General features: G+C 54.1%; 1 protein-coding gene across 2 annotated transcripts; it reads left to right on the top strand.

Annotated features, from left to right (window-relative positions):
• The first annotated feature begins 1136 nt into the window (after window positions 1-1136).
• ankrd40 (ankyrin repeat domain 40) lies at window positions 1137-20786 on the top strand. Of its 2 annotated transcripts, XM_072242229.1 has the most exons (5): window positions 1137-1313; window positions 11348-11496; window positions 13817-14065; window positions 14507-14688; window positions 19314-20786. In XM_072242229.1, exons 1-5 carry the CDS (start codon window positions 1183-1185, stop codon window positions 19452-19454), a joined length of 852 nt encoding a protein of 283 aa, XP_072098330.1. In that variant the 5' UTR covers window positions 1137-1182; the 3' UTR covers window positions 19455-20786. The 2 variants fall into 2 exon arrangements, with proteins under 2 accessions (XP_072098330.1, XP_072098331.1); XM_072242230.1 differs by lacking the exon at window positions 13817-14065.
• Window positions 20787-21999: the final 1213 nt, after the last annotated feature.

Raw genomic sequence — 21999 nt, 5'->3', positions numbered from 1 at the left:
GGAGGTTGGGGTAGGGACGGGGTGGGGGATCGGGGAGGCTGGGGTAGAGTCGGGCGGGGATCGGGGAGGCTGGGGTAGGGACGGGGTGGGGGATCGGGGAGGCTGGGGTAGAGTCGGGCGGGGATCGGGGAGGTTGGGTAGAGTCGGGGCGGGGATCGGGGAGGCTGGGGTGGGGATCGGGGAGGCTGGGGTAGGGATCGGGGAGGCTGGGGCGGGGATCGGGGAGGCTGGGGTAGGGATGGGGCGGGGGATCGGGGAGGCTGGGGTAGGGACGGGGTGGGGGATCGGGGAGGCTGGGGTAGAGTCGGGCGGGGATCGGGGAGGCTGGGGTAGGGACGGGGTGGGGGATCGGGGAGGCTGGCGTGGGGATCGGGGAGGCTGGGTAGGGACGGGGTGGGGGATCGGGGAGGCTGGGGTAGAGTCGGGCGGGGATCGGGGAGGCTGGGGTAGGGACGGGGTGGGGGATCGGGGAGGCTGGCGTGGGGATCGGGGAGGCTGGGGTAGGGACGGGGTGGGGGATCGGGAGGCTGGCGTGGGGATCGGGGAGGCTGGGGTAGGGACGGGGTGGGGGATCGGGGAGGCTGGCGTGGGGATCGGGGAGGCTGGGGTAGGGACGGTGCGGGGATCGGGGAGGCTGGCGTGGGGATCGGGGAGGTTGGGGTAGGGACGGGGTGGGGGATCGGGGAGGCTGGCGTGGGGATCGGGGAGGTTGGGGTAGGGACGGGGTGGGGGATCGGGGAGGCTGGCGTGGGGATCGGGGAGGTTGGGGGTAGGGACGGGGTGGGGGATCGGGGAGGCTGGGGTAGAGTCGGGCGGGGATCGGGGAGGTTGGGGTAGGGACGGGGTGGGGGATCGGGGAGGCTGGGGTAGAGTCGGGCGGGGATCGGGGAGGCTGGGGTATAGTCGAGGTGGGGATCGGGGAGGCTGGGGTAGGGATCGGGGAGGCTGGGGTAGGGATCGGGGAGGCTGGGGTAGAGTCGGGCGGGGATCGGGGAGGCTGGGGCGGGGATCGGGGAGGCTGGGGTGGGGATCGGGGAGGCTGGGGTAGGGACGGGGTGGGGGATCGGGGAGGCTGGGGTAGAGTCGGGCGGGGATCGGGGAGGTTGGGGTAGAGTCGGGGCGGGGATCGGGGAGGCTGAGTGGAGTCGGGGCGGAGCGAGCGGACAGGGGGCCGGCGAAGTGATGGCGGCCGACCCGCAGCTGGAGCTGGACGAGCGGCTGCGGGAGGCCTGCAGTATCGGCGACGCCGAGGCGGTGCGGCGGCTGCTCGACAGCGGGGCCCGTGTTAACGGGCGGAACCCCGTTAATGGCTGGTGGGTGAGGCGGAGAAAGCGGCGCCTCGGGGCCGCAGGGAGTTCGGAAGAGGGTCGGGTCAGGCCGGGCCGAGGGCCGCGGTGCGGTATTTGCAGCTTTGACTGAGGTGAAGGGGAAGGTCGGTTCCCGGAATCCGGAGGCTCGGCCAGGCCGTCTGTTGGGATCGCGGTACCTCCGGCACCGGGGGAGAGTGGGGCTGGCTGGGGTGTCCTGTGGATGAATGTCGGGCGGTGGTGTCGGGTCTGTGTATGCAGGGCGAGAGGCTGTGTGTTGAAGATGCTAATTTTGAGGTGGGGTGTGTGTGTGTAGAGGAGCTCTGGGGCCTCTGTGGAGGTGGGGGATTCTTGAAAGTTCAGTGTGGGCACAGAATCTAAGTGTGCGTGGGTTCATCCTGTGTGTGCAGAGGGCTGTGGGGTCCGTGTGTGGCAGTCCTGTGTGCTGCGGTGAGTACGGGGAAGGGTGTGTTTGTGTGTGTGTGTTAGCAGGTGGGTGGGATGATCCTGCATACATGTGGTGGGGGGGAGAATTATGTGGAATTTCACTCATTTACAGATACAGTGTGAGTAGGCATTTTGAGCCACACTGCCCGGCAATCCCACTTTAACCCTAGCCTAATCACAGGACAATTTACAATGACCAATTAACCTACCGGTATGTCTCTGGACTGTAGGAGGAAACTGGAGCATCTGAGGAAACCCACACATTCGGTGGGCAAGATGTACAGAGGCTGCTTACAGATGACTCAAGAGAGAGAATTTGTAGGATGTCGATCAGATGGCTTTTTAGAACAGCTTGTTGTTGAGCCTACTAGGGGATCGGCTGTACTGGATTGGGTATTGTGTAATGAACCGGAGGTGATTGGAGAGATTGAGGTGAAGGAACCCTTAGGAGACAGTGATCATAACATGATTGAGTTCACTGTGAAATTAGAAAAAGAGAAGCTGAAATCTGATGTGTCGGTGTTTCAGTGGAGTAAAGGAAACCACAGTGGCATGAGAGAGGATCTGGCCAAAGTTGACTGGAAAGAGACACTGGCGGGAAAGACGGCAGAGCAGCAGTGGCTGGAGTTTATGTGAAAAATGAGGAATGTGCAAGACAGGTATATTCCAAAAAAGAAGAAATTTTCGAGTGGAAAAAGGATGCAACTGTGGTTGACAAGAGAAGTCAAAGCGAAAGTTAAAGCTAAGGAGAGGGCATACAAGGAAGCAAAAATTACTGGGAAGACAGAGGATTGGGAAGTCTTTAAAACCTTACAAAAGGAAACCAAGAAGGTCATTAAGAGAGAAAAGATTAACTATGAAAGGAAACTAGCAAATACTATCAAAGAGGATACTAAAAGCTTTTTCAAGTATATAAAGAGTAAAAGATAGGTGAGAGTAGATATAGGACCGATAGAAAATGATACTGGAGAAATTGTAATGGGAGATGAGGAGATGGCAGAGGAACTGAACGAGTATTTTGCATCAGTCTTCACTGAGGAAGACAGCAGGATACCGGACACTCAAGGGTGGCAGGGAAGAGAAGTGTGCGCAGTCACAATTACGACAGAGAAAGTACTCAGGAAGCTGAATAGGCTAAAGGTCGATAAATCTCCTGGAGCAGATGGAATGCACCCTCGTATTCTGAAGGAAGTAGCTGTGGAGATTGCGGAGGCATTAGCGATGATCTTTCAAAAGTCGATAGATCCTGGCATGGTTCCGGAGGACTGGAAGATTGCAAATGTTACTCCGCTATTTAAGAAGGGGGCAAGGAAGCAAAAAGGAAATTATAGACCTGTTAGCTTGACGTCGGTGGTTGGGAAGTTGTTGGAGTCGATTGTCAAGGATGAGGTTACAGAGTACCTGGAGGCATATGACAAGATAGGCAGAACTCAGCATGGATTCCTTAAAGGAAAATCCTGCCTGACAAACCTATTACAATTTTTTGAGGAAATTACCAGTAGGCTAGACAAGGGAGATGCAGTGGATGTTGTATATTTGGATTTTCAGAAGGCCTTTGACAAGGTGCCACACATGAGGCTGCTTAACAAGATAAGAGCCCATGGAATTACAGGAAAGTTACATACGTGGATAGAGCGTTGGCTGATTGGCAGGAAACAGAGAGTGGGAATAAAGGGATCCTATTCTGGTTGGCTGCCGGTTACCAGTGGTGTTCCACAGGGATCAGTGTTGGGGCCGCTTCTTTTTACATTGTACATCAACGATTTGGATTATGGAATAGATGGCTTTGTGGCTAAGTTTGCTGACGATACGAAGATAGATAGAGGGGCCGGTAGTGCTGAGGAAACGGAGAGTCTGCAGAGAGACTTGGATAGATTGGAAGAATGGGCAGAGAAGTGGCAAATGAAGTACAATGTTGGAAAGTGTATGGTTATGCACTTTGGCAGAAAAAATAAACGGGCAGACTATTATTTAAATGGGGAAAGAATTCAAAATTCTGAGATGCAACGGGACTTGGGAATCCTCGTACAGAATTCCCTTAAAGTTAACCTCCAGGTTGAGTCGGTAGTGAAGAAGGCGAATGCAATGTTGGCATTCATTTCTAGAGGAATAGAGTATAGGAGCAGGGATGTGATGTTGAGGCTCTATAAGGCGCTGGTGAGACCTCACTTGGAGTACTGTGGGCAGTTTTGGTCTCCTTATTTAAGAAAGAATGTGCTGACGTTGGAGAGGGTACAGAGAAGATTCACTAGAATGATTCCGGGAATGAGAGGGTTAAGATATGAGGAACGTTTGTCCGCTCTTGGACTGTATTCCTTGGAGTTTAGAAGAATGAGGGGAGACCTCATAGAAACATTTCGAATGTTGAAAGGCATGGACAGAGTGGATGTGGCAAAGTTGTTTCCCATGATGGGGGAAGTCTAGTACGAGAGGGCATGACTTCAGGATTGAAGGGCGCCCTTTCAGAACAGAAATGCGAAAAAATTTTTTTAGTCAGAGGGTGGTGAATCTATGGAATTTGTTGCCACGGGCAGCAGTGGTGGCCAAGTCATTGGGTGTCTTTAAGGCAGAGATTGATAGGTATCTCAGTAGCCAGGGCATCAAAGGTTATGGTGAGAAGGCGGGGCAGTGGGACTAAATAGGATAAAATGGATCAGCTCATGATAAAATGGCGGAGCAGACTCGATGGGCCAAATGGCCTACTTCTGCTCCTTTGTCTTATGGTCATATGACGTGGGAATTGAACTCTGAACCCCGACACCCCGAGTTATAATAGTGCCACGCTAACTGCTATACATACTACAGAGGTGCTGCCGAATTGTGCAACAGTGGATAAGTGGTCTGTGGTGGGTGTCGGGGAGTGGGCAGTGTTTGGGCCGCAGACTGGGGCAGAGATTATACCACTAAGGTCCTTCCCCAAGCTCAGAGAGCCCCTCCACACCACTGAGACAGAGACTGAAGAGGCTGGGTGACAATGCTGAGACACCAGCTGCTCAGATCTGTAACTTACTGACCAAATGCTGCCGCCTGCAGATCCCTGATTCACTGGGTCACTACTGGTGCCTCTAAAAATCCTCTCTACCAAAGCAGTTCACAGGTTCTGACCCCACCCTGTTCAGTTTACACGTTCCTTCTCTCCACAAAACCTGCGTCTTCCCATTACCGCTAAGCAGTACATTCCAGAAGATGACATCATTTAGTACTTTATACTTTATTGTCGCCAAACAATTGATACTAGAACGTACAATCATCGCAGCAATATTTGATTCTGTGCTTCCCACCCCCTGGATTTCAAATATTAAATATTAAAAATTAGTAAATATTAAAATTTAAATTATAAATCATAAAGAGAAAATAGAAAAATGGAAAGTAATGTAGTGCAAAAAAACCGAGAGGCAGGTCCGGATATTTGGAGGGTAGGGCCCAGATCTGGGTCAGACCCGTTCAGCAGCCTTATCACAGTTGGAAAGAAGCTGTTCCCAAATCTGGCCGTACGAGGCTTCAAGCTCCTGAGCCTTCTCCCGGAGGGAAGAGGGACGAAAAGTGTGTTGGCTGGGTGGGTCGTGTCCTTGATTATCCTGACAGCACTGCTCGGACAGCGTGCGGTGTAAAGTGAGTCCACGAACGGAAGATTGGTTTGTGTGATGTGCTGCGCTGTGTTCATGATCTTCTGCGGCTTCTTTCGGTCTTGAACAGGACAACTTCCATACCAGGTTGTGATGCACCCTAGAAGAATGCTTTCTACAGTGCATCTGTAAAAATTAGTGAGGGTTTTAGGGGACAGGCCAAATTTCTTTAGTTTTCTCAGGAAGTAAAGGCACTGGTGGGTCTTCTTGGCAGTGAACTCTGCTTGGTTGGACCAAGTCAGGTCATTTGTCATATTGACCCCGAGGAACTTAAAGCTTTTGACCTGTTCCACTTGCGCACCACTGATGTAAATTGGGTCGTGCGGTCTGCTACTCCTTCTGAAGTCAACAACTAATTCCTTTGTCTTGCTGACGTTGAGGGATAGGTTATTGAACATTCTGGCTTGCGTGAAAGTATACCAACGGCCCAACTCTAAATTAGCAGTGTCACAATGTCTGTAACCAGCCACCTGCACATCCGTACCAGGATCCATGAATCCATATCTCTAGAAACTGCTATTATTATCACTGACATATAAAACATAGAACAAAGTTCAAAGTAAATCTGTTTTGAAAGTATATCTATGTGTGTCGGCATATACAAAATGAGATTTATTTTCTTGTGCTGTTCACTGTAAATACAAAGAAACACAATCGAGTCAATGAAAGGCACACATAAGACAGACAAAAAAAGTGTGCAAAAGAAAACAAACTCTGCAAATACAAAAGGAAAGATAATGATAAATAAATAAGCAATAGATATTGAAAGCATGAGATGAAGAGTCCTTGAAAGTGAGTCCGTGGGTTGTGGAAACAGTTCAGTGATGGGGCAAGTGAAGATGAGTGAAGTTATATCCTCTATTTCACGAGCCTGATGGTTGAGAGCTAATAACTGTTCCTGAAGCTGGTGGTGTGGGTCCTGAGGCTCCTGTGCCACTTTCCTGATGGCAGCAGCAAGAAGGGAGCCTGGCCTGGGTGGTGGGATCCCTGATGATAGATGCTGCTTTCCTGCAGCAGCTCTCTGTGTAGGTGGGCTCAGTGGTGGGGAGGGTTTAACCTGTGATGGACTGGGCCATACCCACTATTTTTTATAGGAGTTTCCATTCAAAGGCATTGGTGTTTCCATACCAGGCTCTGATGCAGCCAGTCAATATACTCTCCACCACACATCTAGAGAAGTTTGTCAGGGTTTTAGATGTCGTGCCAAATCTTTGCAAACTCCTGAGGAAGTAGAGTCACTACCGTACTTTCTTCATAATTGCACTTGCGTGCTGGGCCCAGGACAGGTCCTCTGAGATAATAACACCGACAAATTTATAATCGCTGACTCTTTCCACCCTGATACCCCGATGAGGACTGGCTCATGGACCCCCGGTTTCCTTCCCCTGAAGTCATAATCAGCTCCTTGGTCTTGCTGACGTGAGTGAGAGGTTGTTGTTTTGGCACCACTCAGCCAGATTTCCAATCTCCCTCCTGTACGCTGATCCATCATCCCTTTGATTCGGCCTCTGACAGTGGTGTCGTCAGCAAACTTGAGTGTGACAATTGGAGCTGTGCTTAGCCACACACTCATAGGTGTAAAGCGAGTAGAGCAGGGGGCTAAGCACACAGTCTTGTGGTGCTCCTGTGCTGATAGAGATCGTGCTGGAGATGCTTTTGCCAATTCAAACTGTATGGGGTCTGCAAATGAGGAAATCAAGAATTCAGTTGCACACAGTGGTATTGAGGCCAAGGTCTTGAAGCTTATTGTGTCATTTCTCAGGCAGGTGTTGATATGTTTCATCACTGACCTCTTAAATAATTTCATCACTGTGGATGTAAGTGCTACTGGACGATAGTCATTGAGGGAGGTTACCGCGTTCTTCTTGGGCACCGGTATAACTGAAGCCTGCTTGAAGCAGGTGGGTACCTCGAGAGTGCTGAAGTGAGAGGTCAAAGATCTCAGTGAGCACTCCAGCCAGATCTTTAATACTGTACTCAGAAAGGTACCTCATCTGGGCCGGATGCTTTCCGTGGGTTCACCCTCCTGAAGGATACTCTCTTGTCGGACTCAGAGACTGAAATCACAGCGTCATCAGGGGCTGTGGGAATTTGTGATGGTTCCTGCAACTTTGAGGAATCTATGGACATGGATTCCAAGATCAGTCAGTTGCTCCACACTCCCTAGAAACCTGCTATTAACCCTGTATTGTGCCTTCAAATTGACCCTCTAACATGAATCTCTTCACACTTTTCCGGGTTGAACTCCATCTGCCACCTCTCAGCCCAGCTCTGCATCCTATCAATGTCCTGTCAACCTACAACAACCTTCCACACTGTCCACAACTCCTCCAACCTTCGTGTCACCTGCAAATTTACTAACCCACCCCTCCACAACTTTATCCAAGTTACTTATAAAAATCACAAAGAGCAGGGGTCCTAGAACAGACTCCTGTGTCACACCACTGGTCACCGACCTTCAGCAAGAATACACTCCCTTTACAACCATCTTCTGCCTAGTGTGAGCAAGCCAGTTCTGAAGTCATGCTGCAAAGTTTTGTTAGATCCCATGACTTTCTGGATGAGCCTAGCACGGTGAACCTTATCAAACACCTTACCTCAAACATTTTAATGCATGCATTACTAAATGACAATAAAAGAGGACTGCGAGTCTTCATAATCTAATCTAAAATCCATATAATCAACATCCACTGTTCAACCTTTATCAAGGTGTTTCCTCGCATCCTCAAAGAATTCAATCAGGCTCCTGAGGCATATCCTGTCCCTAAGAATCCTCTCCATTCGTTTGCCCACCACTTACAAAAGAGTCACTGGACTATAATTTCCAGACTTATCCCTATAACGTGATGAGATTTGTTGTTTTGTGGCAGTGCAAGACCTAAAAATTACTATGTTACAGAAATAAATACGTAGTGCAAAAAAGTAGAATAACAAAGTTGTGTTTGTGGACTGTCTGAAATCTTATGCCAGAGGGGAAGATGCTGTCCCTGAATTGTTGAGTGTGTATCTCCTCCCCGATGGTGACAATGAGGAGAGGGCATGTCCCAGATGGTGACAATGAGGAGAGGGTCTGTCCCAGATGGTGACAATGAGGAGAGGGCATGTCCCTGATGGTGACAGTGAGGAGAGGGCATGTCCCAGATGGTAACAATGAGGAGAGGGCATGTCCCCGGTGGTAACAATGAGGAGAGGACATGTCCCAGATGGTGACAATGAGGAGAGGGTCTGTCCCCGATGGTGACAATGAGGAGAGGGTCTGTCCCCGATGGTGACAATGAGGAGAGGGCATGTCCCAGATGGTGACAGTGAGGAGAGGGCATGTCCCTGATGGTGACAATGAGGGGAGGGCATGTCCCAGATGGTGACAATGAGGAGAGGGCGTGTCCCAGATGGTGACAATGAGGAGAGGGCGTGTCCCCGGTGGTAACAATGAGGAGAGGACATGTCCCAGATGGTGACAATGAGAAGAGGGTCTGTCCCGGTGGTGACAATGAGGAGAGGGTCTGTCCCCGATTGAGGAGAGGGCGTGTCCCAGATGGTGACAATGAGGAGAGGGTGTGTCCTAGATGGTAACAATGAGGAGAGGGCATGTCCCTGATGGTGACAATGAGGAGAGGGCGTGTCCCTGATGGTGAGGGTCTTTAAAAGAAGAGTGCAGGTCCTTTGGCCCACGCCGTCGTGCTGACGTTTTTACTGCTCTAAGATCAAATCAGTGTTCATTGCAGAGAGAGAAGCCCTCACTCACTCAAGGCTGTCGTCGTAATGATGGGTGCTGCCTTCTTGAGGCATGGCCTCTTGGAAACGTCCTGAATGCTGGGGTCAAAGCAACACTCACAACACACTGGAGGAACTCAGCAGGTCGGGCAGCATCCGTGGAAACGATGAGTCGACGTTTCGGGCCGGAACCCTTCGTCAGGATGTTGTGTTTGTGTCTCAATGGTGGGGGAGGTTGTGCCTGTGCTGAAGACGGCTGGGTCTACACCCTTCTGCACCCTCTTTACAAATGTGCGTGACTGCTTCTTTCGAGCAATATTACTGCAGGTTAAACAGCGGGATCTCATATTCAGCTTCACATTGCCATCTACTGGATACCTAATCACAGCTCCACGTGCAGGTTTAGTATCACCAGCATCGGTCATGAAGTTTGTTGTCTTTGTGGCAGCAGTACAATGCAATACATAATAACAGAGAAAAAGCATGGATTTCAGTAAGTGAATATCTACGTATATATAAAGTTAAATAAATAGTGCAAAAATAGAAATAAAAAAGTAGTGAGGTAGCGTTCATGGGTTCATTGTCTATTCAGAAATCGGATGGCAGAGGGGAAGAAGCTGTTCCTGAATCGTTAAGTGTGAGCTGTCGGGCTTCTGTACCTCCTCCTGATGGTGGCAAAGAGAACAAGATATGACCTGGGTGGTGGGGTCCTTAATGACGGACGCTGCCTTTCTGAGGCATGGCTCCTTGGAGATGTCCTGGATACTATGGAGGCCAGTGCCCATGATGGAGCTGACTGAGTTCACAACTTTCAATCCTGTTCAGTGCCCCCCCCACAATACCAGATGGTGATGCAGCCAGTTAGAATGCTGTCCACGGTACACATGTAGAAAATAGCGAGTATCTTTGGTGACGTACCGGATCTTCTCAAACTCCTGATGAAATATAGCCTCTGTCATGCCTTCCTTCTTTGTAGCTGCATCGATATTTCGGGTCCAGGATAGATCCTTAGAGATATTAACACCCAGGGACTGAAAATGGCTCAACATTGACATATTTAATGAAATTTGTTGTTTTGCAGCAGCAGTACAGTGTTACACATAAATTACAATAAGAAATATAACAATAAATAGCGCAAAAAAGAGCAAAAGTTACGATACAAGATATATAAAATTAGTATAAAAGGAGGCAAAACTGAGTCATAAACACAGGAGATTCTCCAGATAACACACACACAAAATGTAAGAGGAACTCAGCAGTCCAGGCAGCATCTATGGAAAAGAGTAAACAGTCGATGTTTCAGGCCGAGACCCTTCGTCAGGACTCTGCAGATACTGGAAATCCAGATCATCACACACAAAATGCCGGAGGAACTCAGCAGGTCAGGTAGCGTCTATGGAGGGGAATAAACTGTCAACTTTGAGTCCTGACGAAGGGTCTCAACTAGACACCAATTGTTTATTCCTGACCTACTGAGTTCCTCCGGCATTTTGTAAGTGTTATGAAATAATGAAGTAGTGTTCATTGTTCATATCTCTGCAGTAAATATCTGGCTCCTTTAGTGGTCGGTATGTACGAAAGAAGCAAGAGTAGCCAGTTGTCTTGGCCTTAACATACTTGACATGTCAGTCTTAACCTTGAAGGTCTAACAATCTGCTGGAGGAACTTGGTTGGTGAAGAAGCCTCTGTGGGAGGAAAAGAACTGTCAGCAGTTGTCCCCCTGCTTGGGGATCAGGATCTTGTGTCTTGGTCTTGAATTTATTCACTGACTGTGCCTGCATGGCTCTCTGAGGGAAAGAATTCCAATGATTCATCACCCTCCAAAGGAGAAACTCTTCCTCTCCATCATCAGCAGGTGACATTTTCAGCAGCGTAATTTGTAACACAGGGGCCACGTCTCTGTATTTGAAGTGGTTGCCAGCAATGGTTCAGTGTGGCTCTGAGTTAGATGTGGGCTCCAGTCTCGGTCCAGAGGCCAAAACTCCTGTTTTTGTTTTGAGAGGTTTCGTTCCTGTTAGAAGTGTCGACTATAAACTGCAGTATTATGTCTCCTCCGAGGTGGAAGTAGAATGCTCCCTTTTTGTTCTCCTTTAGTTTTATATATGTCTTATTATAACAAGCATCGTGGGCATGCTATTTTGACGCCAGAATGTGTGGCGACATTTGCTGATGGGCTGTCACCACTGTGTCCCCCACCTCCTGAAGCCTCGCTCTGATTGTACACTGAACTACCTTGTGCTGTGTTGATTGCAGGACCTGCCTACACTGGGCATGCAAGCGGGGTCACCAGCACATCGTGCCTGACCTGCTGGATGCTGGGGCTGACAGTGGAATCCTCACCAGCAGAGGTGAAAGTGCGGCCCAGCTCACATCCAAACCAGAGATCAAAGCAATGTTAGGAGGTAACTGTCCCACTCTCAGTGCGTCTGATTGCCAGCCACCCCTCCCCCCTCCACAATGTATCTATCCCACTCCCCATCTGCCCAACTCCCCTCCCCCCCCCATCGCTGTTCATTGACCCATTCTCCACTCCTCTGTTGGATCCTGGTGTTTTCGCAATCCATAGGTTTGGAAGTCAACAGTGAGGCATAAAACCTGTAGGTTACAGCCGTTTATTGAGTGTTACAAGCACAGAGAAAGAAGAAGGGAAAAGTGAGAGAGAAAAACCCAAGCCTAATTAGGGAGAGCCAGCTTGACTTTGTACCCGACAGGTCGTGTCTTACCAACTTGATTGAGTTTTTTGACAAAGTGATGAGAGAGATTGATGAGGGTAGGGCTGTGGATGGTGTCTACATGGATTTTAGTAAGCCGTTTGACAAAGTCCTTGATGGGAGGCTAATTGAGAAGATTAAGATGCATGGAGTTTGCAGCAAATTGGCTGTGTGGATTCAGAACTGGCCTGCACAAGGAAGGCAGGGTTGTGGTTGAAGTGACTTATTCGAGCTGGATGTCTGTAATTAGTGGTGTTCCGCAGGGATCTGGGCTGGAATCTCTGCTGTTTGTGATATATGTAAATGATCTGGATGAAAACGTAGATGGGTCGGTTAGTAAGTTTGCGGATGATACCAAGATTGGAGGAGTTGTGGATAGTGTGGAACACTGGCAAAGAACACAGCACAATGTCCATCAGTTGTAGATATGAGCAGAGAAGTGGCAGATGGAGTTTAACCCAGATAAATGTGAGGTGTTGCACCTCGGTAGGGCAAATGCAGGGTAACAGTACACTGTTAAGGGCAAGATCTTTAACTGTGTTGCTGAGCAGAGAGACCTTGGGATCCAAGTTCATAGCTCCTTGAAAATGGCTACACAGGTTGATAAAGGTGGTTAAGAAGGATTATGGAATGCTTGATTTTATCAGTCGAAGCGTTGAGTTCAAAAGTCAAGACATTATGTTGTGGATAGACTAATCGTGGTCCATCAGTGCTGCAGGCCCGGGGGTTCAACTCAGGGCTAACGACCCCGACACGCTGAGCGCGATGGTATCCTGAGTTTCTACCCAGGACGTGCATGACTGACATTCAGGATATTTGGGGCAGCAACGAAGGTTGTCCATCTCTGTTGGTGTTTACCACTTCCTTCATCGTGCCAGTAGCTTCCTTCAGTTTTCACTACTGTCAGTCATGCAAGTCCTGGGTGGATACTCAGGAATACCGTCGTACTAACATGTAGAAGGATTCGTCATTGCTGTTTCCGTCACAGTTTTGTTTGACCAGTCAGGGTTGTTAGCCCCCGAGCCTGGAGGACTGGTGGACCACTCTCAGTCTGGCCTCTGCCCTTTGTCCTGTTTGGCGTGGTAACCCTGCCAGGAGACACATCATAAATCCCTGACTCCAGCCAGCACAGCTCTGCAGGTCACTGAGGCACACAGGCCTCTCAACTAGACTGCAGTTACCGGGAAATTCACTGAACAGTCACAAGTCTATAGATGATTCTATCACAATACAAGCAAGCGCAGGGAAGGTTAGACAACAAGGAAAAGGATGGGGAGCAAGACGCAGGAGGTGGGGAGATGAGGTACAAGGGGAGGGAGCGAAAGTGTGGGCTGGGGTCAGGGAGCGCGGCTCTCTCTGCCTGTAGCTGGGGTAAATGTAAGCAAGCTTTTCCACTGAGGTGGGTGAGACTAGAATGAGAAGTCATAGGTTCAGGGTAAAAGGTGAAATGTTTAAGGGGACCATGAGGAGGAACGACTTCACAGAGGGTGGCAAGAGTGAGGTGGTAGATGTGGGTTTGATTTCAACATTTAAGAGAACTGTGGACAAGCACATGGATGGGAAGGATATGGAGGGCTATGGTCCAGGTGTGGGTCAATGGGACTAGACAGAATAAAAGTTCAGCACAGACTAGATGGGCTGAATGGTCTGTTTTTATGCTGTTGTACTCTATGACTCTGATTTTACACTCAAATCAACAGCCTATCACTGTCCACTAATCCTATCCAAAGATTCAAAGATTCAAAAAACTTTATTGTCATTCTAACCATACGTCAGCTCTGCAGGGCAGAATGAGACAGTGTTCCTATTCCACATCCACCTGAATCTCCTCTGGCCCAAATTCCCAGGTTTATTGGTCACCGTTTGCTCTGCCTGTAGCCCCCCCCCATCTCGCTCTCCCTCCCTCCCTTTCCTCTCCCCCCATCGCTCCCAAGCCTAGCTGAAGTAGGGCAATGTGGGGGGATGTGTGTGCTGTGTGAAAGGTTCTCACTGCAGTGTTCTCCCCCCACAGTGGATGAGGACCCAGGGCCGGCGGTGAATGGACGTTCAGAGCTCCCAATCATTCCTAACTACCTGGCTAACCCACCCCTTCCAGTCCTGGAGAGCCGGAGGGGCTACAGCTCCAGCCCGGGCAGCGGTTCACCGGCTCGCACTGCCCACACGCAGCTGGTTCCCACCGCCACCTACCCTCCCCCGGCAACAAACCCTGCCCAGTCCCAGCCGCTCTTCTGGATGGGAGCACTGCCTGAAAATGAGCAAGGTAAGCGGGGAAAGGGTGGGGAGCAAGACGTAGGAGGTGGGGAGGTGAGGTACAGGGGCAGCGAGGAAGCAGGAGGGAGCGAAGGCGTGAGCTGGGGTCAGGGACGGAGGTTCTCTCTGCTTTCTGGAGACTTGTGTGAGTTGGCTGCATCTCACATTGAATGCCTGGAATCACAGTGACAGGTTGCTGTACCATTCACCTCTGGCACTGGCCTCCTCTGCCCCAGCTGCCCTGGGAACAGGAACCACAGGTACCATCTGTACCATCTGCGAAGCCCACTTGCTGTTGGTCCCATTCTCACCCACCGGCCACGATCTGCCCTGCCGGCCTCGATCTCCCCCGACAGCCACAGTTCCACTTGCCGGCCCCGATCCCTTCACCGTAACCCGCGGTCACACCCGCAGCAGATGCCATGGACACCCTGTCACCTCGTCCCCACAGAGCTGGTGCTGAAAGTTCGGCTGCACAACCCGGCAGCCGAGCATAACGACTTCATCGAGGTGGAGCTGGATCGCAGGGAACTGACGTACGAAGTACTGCTGAGGGTCACCTGCCAGGAGCTGGGAATTGGCCCGGACAGAGTGGAGAGGATCCGAAAACTTCCCAACACACTGCTGAGGAAGGTACTGTGGAGAGCAGAATGGTGCGGCCTGACACAGACCCATCCCTCACTCACACGGACACAGACCCATCCCTCACTCACATGGACACAGACCCCCCCCCCCATCCCTCACTCACACGGACACAGACACCCCATCCCTCACTCACACGGACACAGACCCCCACCATCCCTCACTCACACGGACACAGACCCCCCCCATCCCTCACTCACAAGGACACAGACCCCCCCCCCATCCCTCACTCACAAGGACACAGACCCCCCCCCATCCCTCACTCACACGGACACAGACCCCCCCCATCCCTCACTCACACGGACACAGACCCCCCCATCCCTCACTCACACGGACACAGACCCCCCCCCATCCCTCACTCACACTGACACAGACCCCCCCCCATCCCTCACTCACACGGACACAGACCACCTCATCCCTCACTCACACGGACAGACCCCCCCCCCCATCCCTCACTCACACGGACATAGACCCCCCATCCCTCACTCAAACGGACACAGACCCCCCATCCCTCACTCACACGGACACAGACCCCCCCCATCCCTCACTCACACGGACACAGACCCCCCCCCCCCATCCCTCACTCACACGGACACAGACCCCCCATCCCTCACTCACACGGACACAGACCCCCCCCCATCACTCACTCACACGGACACAGACCTCCCATCCCTCACTCATATGGACACAGACCCCCCCCCCATCCCTCACTCACACGGACACAGACCCCCCCCATCCCTCACTCACACGGACACAGACCCCCCCCATCCCTCACTCACACGGACACAGACCTCCCATCCCTCACTCATATGGACACAGACCCCCCCCCCATCCCTCACTCACACGGACACAGACCCCCCCCATCCCTCACTCACACGGTCACATCCTCACTGTGACATTGACACACCCCACAACCCTCACTGTAAACACTGACACACCCCACACCCCTCACTGTAACAATGACACACCCCACACCCTCACTGTGACACTGACACACCCCACACCCCTCACTCACATGGACACACCCCACACCCCTCACTGTGACACTGACACACCCCACACCCTCACTGTGACACCGACACACCCCACACCCCTCACTGTATCAGTGACACACCCCACACCCCTCACTGTATCACTGACACACCCCACACCCTCACTGTGACACCGACACACCCCACACCCCTCACTCACATGGACACACCCCACACCCCTCACTGTGTCACCGACACACCCCACACCCTCACTGTGACACTGACACACCCCACACCCTCACTGTGACACTGATACACCCCACACCCCTCACTGTGACACCGACACACCCCACACCCTCACTGTGACACCGACACACCCCACACCCCTCACTCACATGGACACACCCCACACCCCTCACTGTGACACCGACACACCCCACACCCTCACTGTATCAGTGACTCACCCCACACCCCTCACTGTGACACTGACACACCCCACACCCTCACTGTAACACTGACACACCTCACACCCTCACTGTGACACTGACACACCCCACACCCCTCACTGTGACACTGACACACCCCACACCCTCACTGTGACACCGACACACCCCACACCCCTCACTCACATGGACACACCCCACACCCCTCACTGTGACACCGACACACCCCACACCCTCACTGTATCAGTGACTCACCCCACACCCCTCACTGTGACACTGACACACCCCACACCCTCACTGTAACACTGACACACCTCACACCCTCACTGTGACACTGACACACCCCACACCCCTCACTGTGACACTGACACACCCCACACCCTCACTGTGACACTGATACACCCCACACCCCTCACTGTATCACTGACACACCCCACACCCTCACTGTGACACCGACACACCCCACACCCCTCACTCACATGGACACACCCCACACCCCTCACTGTGACACCGACACACCCCACACCCTCACTGTATCAGTGACTCACCCCACACCCCTCACTGTGACACTGACACACCCCACACCCTCACTGTAACACTGACACACCTCACACCCTCACTGTGACACTGACACACCCCACACCCCTCACTGTATCACCAACACACCCCACACCCTCACTGTATCACCGACACACCCCACACCCTCACCGTGACACCGACACACCCCACACCTCTCACCGTAACACCGACACACCCCACACCCCTCACCGTGACACTGACACACCCCACACTCCTCACCGTGACACTGACACACCCCACACCCTCACCGTGACACTGACACACCCCAGACCCTCACTGTGACACTGACACACCCCACACCCTCACTGTATCACTGACACACCCCACACCCCTCACCGTGACACCGACACACCCCACACCTCTCACCGTGACACCGACACACCCCACACCCCTCACCGTGACACTGACACACCCCACACCCCTCACTGTGACACTGACACACGCCACACCCCTCACTGTGACACTGACACACCCCACAGCCCTCACCCTGACACTGATACACCCCACACCCCTCACTGTGACACTGATACACCCCACACCCCTCACCCTGACACTGACACACCCCACACCCTCACTGTGACACTGACACACCCCACACCCCTCACTGTATCAGTGACACACCCCACACCCCTCACTGTGACACTGACACACCCCACACCCTCACTGTGACACTGACACACCCCACACCCCTCACTGTATCAGTGACAGACCCCACACCCCTCACTGTGACACTGTCACACCCCACACCCCTCACTGTATCACTGACACACCCCACACCCCTCACTGTGACACCGACACACCCCACACCCTCACTGTGACACTGACACACCCCACACCCCTCACTGTGACACCGACACACCCCACACCCTCACTGTGACACCGACACACCCCTCACCGTGACACCGACACACCCCACACCTCTCACTGTATCACCGACACACCCCACACCCCTCACTGTGACACTGACACACCCCACACCTCTCACCCTGACACTGACACACCCCACACCCTCACTGTGACACTGACACACCCCACACCCCTCACTGTATCAGTGACACACCCCACACCCCTCACTGTGACACTGACACACCCCACACCCTCACTGTGACACCGACACACCCCACACCCCTCACCGTGACACTGACACACCCCACACTCCTCACTGTGACACTGACACACGCCACACCCCTCACCGTGACACTGACACACGCCACACCCCTCACCGTGACACTGACACACCCCACAGCCCTCACCCTGACACTGATACACCCCACACCCCTCACCGTGACACTGATACACCCCACACCTCTCACCCTGACACTGACACACCCCACACCCTCACTGTGACACTGACACACCCCACACCCCTCACTGTGACACTGACACACCCCACACCCCTCACTGTATCAGTGACAGACCCCACACCCCTCACTGTGACACTGTCACACCCCACACCCCTCACTGTATCACCGACACACCCCACACCCCTCACTGTGACACCGACACACCCCACACCCCTCACTGTGACACACCCCACACCCCTCACTGTGACACCGACACACCCCACACTCCTCACTGTGACACTGACACACGCCACACCCCTCACTGTGACACTGACACACGCCACACCCCTCACCGTGACACTGACACACGCCACACCCCTCACCGTGACACTGACACACCCCACAGCCCTCACCCTGACACTGATACACCCCACACCCCTCACTGTGACACTGATACACCCCACACCTCTCACCCTGACACTGACACACCCCACACCCTCACTGTGACACTGACACACCCCACACCCCTCACTGTGACACTGACACACCCCTCAGCCCTCACCCCTCACTGTGACACTGACACACCCCACACCCTCACTGTATCACTGACACACCCCACACCCTCACTGTGACACCGACACACCCCACACTGTATCAGTGACAGACCCCACACCCTCACTGTATCACTGACACACCCCACACCCCTCACTGTGACACTGACAGACACCACACCCCTCACTGTGACACCGACACACCCCACACCCCTCACTGTGACACCGACACACCCCACACCCCTCACTGTATCAGTGACACACCCCACACCTCTCACTTTATCACTGACACACCCCACACCTCTCACTGTGACACCGACACACCCCACACCCCTCACTGTAACACCGACACACCCCACACCCCTCACTGTATCACTGACACACCCCACACCCCTCACTGTAACACTGACACACCCCACACCCCTCACTGTGACACTGACACACCCCACACCCTCACTCACATGGACACACCCCACACCCTCACTGTGACACTGACAGACCCCACACCCCTCACTGTGACACTGACACACCCCGCACCTCTCACTGTGACACTGACAGACCCCACACCCCTCACTGTGACACCGACACACCCCACACCCCTCACTGTGACATTGACACACCCCACACCCCTCACTGTGACACTGACACACCCCACATCCTCACTGTGACATTGACGCACCTGTCACTATGACGATGAGGTGTTCTCCACGTGCTGCCATCTTGCCGCTCGCCGTGATCCTGTGAAAGGTGAATCGTTGATCAATGTTGTACGTCTGTTTGCCGTTTCAGGACAAGGACGTGACGAGGCTCCAGGACTATCAGGAGCTGGAGTTAGTGCTGTTGCGCTGTGAGGGGTCTGCGCTGTCGATGCCGGGGGCACTGACCGAGAGACCCTGCTACAACCCGGGGGCAGCCACACTCATCTACTGACTGCTGCTCTTGATACTGCGGCCAGCAGCGGCCCTGTCCCAGCCCGCGGAGAGGGGAGGGCACGGCGGTGGGGCAGGTCGGCATTTCCAGGTCCAGTCCGGCGAGGAGGGCAGCACCACCTCTCGTCTCGGGTCTTGGGGAGCTCAGTCTACCGTCTGTTTAGTACAATTCGGGATGGGGTTGAGGTGGTGGTGGTGGTGGAGCTGCCCGTAACTGTCTCTGTCCCACACCATTCCCCTCCCCCACACATCTCTCCCTTTCCCCCAGCTGTGTCCATCTGTCCCGGAGCCCTAAACTCCAGTCCCATCACCTCCCTCCCTCTCCCAGCCTCGTCCATCTGACCCTGAGCCCCACACACCGGTCCCGTCAGTTCCCTCCCTCTCCCAGCCCCATCACCTCCCTCCCTCTCCCAGCCTCGTCCATCTGTCCCTGAGCCCCACACACCGGTCCCGTCAGTTCCCTCCCTCTCCCAGCCCCATCACCTCTCTCCCTCTCCCAGCCTTGTCATCTGTCCCTGAGCCCCACACACAGGTCCCGTCAGTTTCCTCCCTCTCCCAGCCCCATCACCTCCCTCCCTCTCCCAGCCTCGTCCATCTGTCCCTGAGCCCCACGCACTGGTCCCGTCAGTTCCCTCCCTCTCCCAGCCCCATCACCTCCCTCCCTCTCCCAGCCTCGTCCATCTGACCCTGAGCCCCACACACCGGTCCCATCAGTTCCCTCCCTCTCCCAGCCCCATCACCTCCCTCCCTCTCCCAGCCTCGTCCACCTGTCCCTGAGCCCCACACACCAGTCCCGTCAGTTCCCTCCCTCTCCCAGCCCCATCACCTCCCTCCCTCTCCCAGCCTCTTCCACCTGTCCCTGAGCCCCACACGCGGGTCCCGTCAGTTCCCTCCCTCTCCCAGCCTCGTCCATCTGACCCTGAGCCCCACACACCGGTCCCATCAGTTCCCTCCCTCTCCCAGCCCCATTACCTCCCTCCCTCTCCCAGCCTCGTCCATCTGACCCTGAGCCCCACACACCGGTCCCGTCAGTTCCCTCCCTCTCCCAGCCCCATCACCTCCCTCCCTCTCCCAGCCTCGTCCACCTGTCCCTGAGCCCCACACACCGGTCCCGTCAGTTCCCTCCCTCTCCCAGCCCCATCACCTCCCTCCCTCTCCCAGCCTCATCCACCTGTCCCTGAGCCCCACACGCGGGTCCCGTCAGTTCCCTCCCTCTCCCAGCCCCATCACCTCCCTCCCTCTCCCAGCCTCGTCCATCTGACCCTGAGCCCCACACACCGGTCCCGTCAGTTCCCTCCCTCTCCCAGCCCCATCACCTCCCTCCCTCTCCCAGCCTCGTCCACCTGTCCCTGAGCCCCACACACCGGTCCCGTCAGTTCCCTCCCTCTCCCAGCCCCATCACCTCCCTCTCTCTCCCAGCCTCATCCACCTGTCCCTGAGCCCCACACACCGGTCCCGTCAGTTCCCTCCCTCTCCCAGCCTCGTCCATCTGACCCTGAGCCCCACACACCGGTCCCGTCAGTTCCCTCCCTCTCCCAGCCCCATCACCTCCCTCCCTCTCCCAGCCTCGTCCATCTGTCCCTGAGCCCCACACACCGGTCCCGTCAGTTTCCTCCCTCTCCCTGCCTCGTCCATCTGACCCTGAGCCCCACACACCGGTCCCATCAGTTCCCTCCCTCTCCCAGCCCCATCACCTCCCTCGCTCTCCCTGCCTCGTCCATCTGACCCTGAGCCCCACACACCAGTCCCGTCAGTTCCCTCCCTCTCCCAGCCCCATCACCTCCCTCCCTCTCCCAGCCTCGTCCATCTGACCCTGAGCCCTACACACCGGTCCCGTCAGTTCCCTCCCTCTCCCAGCCCCATCACCTCCCTCCCTCTCCCAGCCTCGTCCATCTGTCCCTGAGCCCCACACACCGGTCCCATCAGTTTCCTCCGTCTCCCAGCCCCATCACCTCCCTCCCTCTCCCAGCCTCATCCACCTGTCAACCCCACCACAGCCCTGCTCTTTGACTCAGACCCACCAACTGGGCCCACATCATCGTCCCTTCCAGTTGTGCCTCTCCCACTGACGGCCCTGGTCCCACCCGTCACCCATCTGCCCCGACCAAGACCCGCCCACTTCTGCTGGCCCTGCCCACCCACCCACCTCTGTCCTTCAGTGCTGCACACCCGCCGCCCTTGGCCCTGGTGTTCTTCACTGGTGACTGCACACAGGTCCATGTGAATGCAACATGCCCTCTCCCACACTCCTGGCACTGCCCACAGGCACAGGGCTCAGCCAGGAGCGGTCCCAGCGGGCAATGGCCCCCCCCCATCCCTCATTCCCCTCCCACACACCCCACATTTTTATTTCATCTTGTGACAGACGGGACTAAACCGGAAACCACCTTTATTTTTCTATCTGCACCTGAGGCAGGATCTCACACCCTGTTCTCGGTGATCTCGGGGGGCGGCAGAGTTCCCAGACCCTGGTACAGTGGCTGACAGCTGACCGCTGACCACCACTCCATCGGCCTATGCATTTAGATATTGCTATTTTTCTATAC

This window comes from Mobula birostris, chromosome 24 (assembly GCF_030028105.1).
Source record: "Mobula birostris isolate sMobBir1 chromosome 24, sMobBir1.hap1, whole genome shotgun sequence".
Lineage (NCBI taxonomy): Eukaryota > Metazoa > Chordata > Chondrichthyes > Myliobatiformes > Myliobatidae > Mobula > Mobula birostris.
This window is presented reverse-complemented; position numbering and strand designations above follow the sequence as displayed.

Bases quoted from the DNA above. Each gene is read 5' to 3' on its own strand.
- ankrd40 (XM_072242229.1), top strand. From the start codon at position 1,183: ATGGCGGCCGACCCGCAGCTGGAGCTGGACGAGCGGCTGCGGGAGGCC. The intron at 1,314-11,347 runs GTGGGTGAGGCG...TGTTGATTGCAG, and splicing joins CGGAACCCCGTTAATGGCTG to GACCTGCCTACACTGGGCAT. The intron at 14,066-14,506 runs GTAAGCGGGGAA...TCGTCCCCACAG, and splicing joins ACTGCCTGAAAATGAGCAAG to AGCTGGTGCTGAAAGTTCGG.